At 48.9% G+C, this 2,385-nt stretch overlaps 1 protein-coding gene across 5 annotated transcripts in view; it reads right to left on the reverse strand.

Annotated features, from left to right (window-relative positions):
• Positions 1–2,385, reverse strand: part of PLEKHA4 (pleckstrin homology domain containing A4) — a 27,329-nt gene that overhangs the window by 644 nt on the left and 24,300 nt on the right. For 3 of the 5 annotated variants that reach the window (XM_037728474.1, XM_017500492.2, XM_037728476.1), the window contains 2 exons: positions 1,557–1,615; positions 380–492 (listed from right to left, as the gene is read on the reverse strand). In XM_037728474.1, coding sequence (XP_037584402.1) covers positions 380–492; positions 1,557–1,615 — 172 coding nt within the window. The remainder of the gene's footprint in view (positions 1–379; positions 493–1,556; positions 1,616–2,385) is intronic. The other 2 variants (XM_037728477.1, XM_037728475.1) reach the window with 1 other exon arrangement.

Consider the following 2,385-nt stretch of genomic DNA (forward strand, 5'->3'; position numbering starts at 1 on the left):
CCTCAGACCCAGGAGTCCAGGCCCCAGCCCCTCCTCCCTCAGACCCAGGAGTCCAGGCCCCAGCCCCTCCTCCCTCAGACCCAGAAGTCCAGCACCTCCTGCCTCAGACCCAGGAGTCTGGATACCTCAGTCCAGTCCTCTTTGAGACTCAGGTGTCGTCCCTCTACCCGCCCACGACCGCTTCCTCCTCTGCTAAGTGTCTCAGACCCCAGTCCCCTCTTGAATGAGACCTAAAACTCCCAAACCCTGCCCAACTCTTTCCTCGCCAAGATAAAAAATTCGCACCGGCCCCCAGACCCCTCCTCTCCAGGACCTGGGACTCCAGGTCTCCAGCTCTCTCCTCCCTAAAACCCAGAAGTGCAACACCCCCAGCCATCACCCGTCATCATTCTGTGCCACTGCGACGCCTCAGTAGCCAGGGCTTGGGAGAGGCTGAGAACTCGCTCCCGGTGGCCTTCGGAAGTCGGCAAGTAAGGGGTGCTGTTCTTCGGACTAGAAAAAAGAGAAAATTGGGGGTGGGGGTGTGTACATGGGGAAGAGGTGGGGATGGTTAATGGGTATAGAAAGAAAAGGATGAATGAGTAAGACCTACTATTAGATAGCACAACAGAGTGACTATAGTCAATAATAATTTAATTGTACATTTTAAACTAAAGGGTGTAATTGGATTGTTTATACATCAAAAGATAAATGCTTGAAAGGGGATGGATACCCCATTCTCCATGATGTGCTTATTTCACATTGCCTGCCTGTATCAAAAAATCTCATTTATCCCGTGAATATATATACACCTATGTACCAAAATTAAAATTAAAATTAAGAAAAATAAATAGGCCAGGCGCGATGGCTCACCCCTGTAATTCCAGCACCTTGGGAGGCGGAGGCGGGCGGATCACTTCAGGTTAGGAGTTCGAGACTAGCCTGACCAACATAGCGAAACCCGGTCTCTACTGAAAATACAAAAATTAGCCAGGCATGGTGGCGGGCGCCTGTAATCCCAGCTACTGGGATGCTGAGACAGGAGAATTGCTTGAGCCCGGGAGGCGGAGGTTGCAGTGAGCCGAGATCGCACCATTGTACTCCAGCCTGGGAGACGGATCGAGATTCCGTCTCAAAAAAAAAATTAAAAAATTAAAAAGTAAGGATAAAAATTAAAAAACCCGCCGGCACAGTGAGGACCCGAGTACCGCGCGTACCCTTCTGGGAGTTGTAGTTCCTAGCACGTGTCTCTAAAAGCTGTTACACATGGTACCACCCCCATACCGCCCACATGCCTTATGGGATTTGTAGTCCATTCGCGCGTCAATATCACCCACTGACTGTCCTTGATGCAGAAGCAGGACCTGCTATTGACCAAGGGAATTTGGGGAACTAAAGATATCGCTACATATCTAGGGCTTTCTGGTTTTGTTTCAGATGCCCCGGGAACTTAAGCGCCTCTAGAACAGTTGCGACTTGTAGTTCCATATTTAGGAGACTTCCATAATAATGCTACTCTCTTCCGCTTTTGCAAATTTTATTTTCCTGCTCCCTTGATCTGCCCGCCAGTTCCTTACCTACTCCAGGACCCAGAGCTTCTGAGCCATTTTTGGGCTCCAGAGTGTCCTACGACAGGCTGGAAAGGAATTGGGGCATTAGAACTGCTCGCCTGAAAGCCCCACGTTCTCATTTTGAGGGTAAAGTGAAGGGGGCTCCAAAAGAGAATGAAATTGGCCGAAATACTGGCAATGTTTCGTTTGTTTTTCCTATGCTTCTGTAGGCACTGAATTTTTAAAAATTATTTTATTAATTTTTTAGAAAGGATGGAGTACAGTGGCATGATGGTAGCTCACTCCAGCCTCAACCTCCCAGGCTCAAACTAATCCTCCTACCTCAGCCTCCTGAGTACCTAGAACTACAGGCTCGCACCACCATGCCTGGCTAATTATTTTTATTTTGGTAGAGATGAGGTCTTGCTATGTTGTCCAGGCTGGTCTCTTACTCCTGCCTTGGCCTCCCAAAGTGCTGGGATTACAGGGGTAAGCCAGAGCACACAGCCCCTGACAATGTGTAACTTCACCTGTGCTCCTAATAAAGCAGCACGTGAGTTCAGAAATCCGACCTCCACCACCACCACCTGTGACTTGTCTAAATCCTTTCTATAAAAGTCCAAGGGGGCTAGGTGCAGTGGCTCCCACCTATAATCCCAGCACTTTAGTAGGCCAAGGTGAGCAGATCACTTGAGGTCAGGAATTCAAGAACAGACTGTTCAACATGGCAAAACCTTGTCTCTACTAAAAACACACACACACATACACACAAATTAGCAGGGTGTGGTGGCATGGGCCTGTAATCCCAGCTACTTGAGAGGCTGGGGCAGAAGCATCGTTTGAATCTGGGAGGCAG

This window comes from Cebus imitator, unplaced genomic scaffold (assembly GCF_001604975.1).
Source record: "Cebus imitator isolate Cc_AM_T3 unplaced genomic scaffold, Cebus_imitator-1.0 Scaffold266, whole genome shotgun sequence".
Taxonomy (NCBI): Eukaryota; Metazoa; Chordata; class Mammalia; order Primates; family Cebidae; genus Cebus; species Cebus imitator.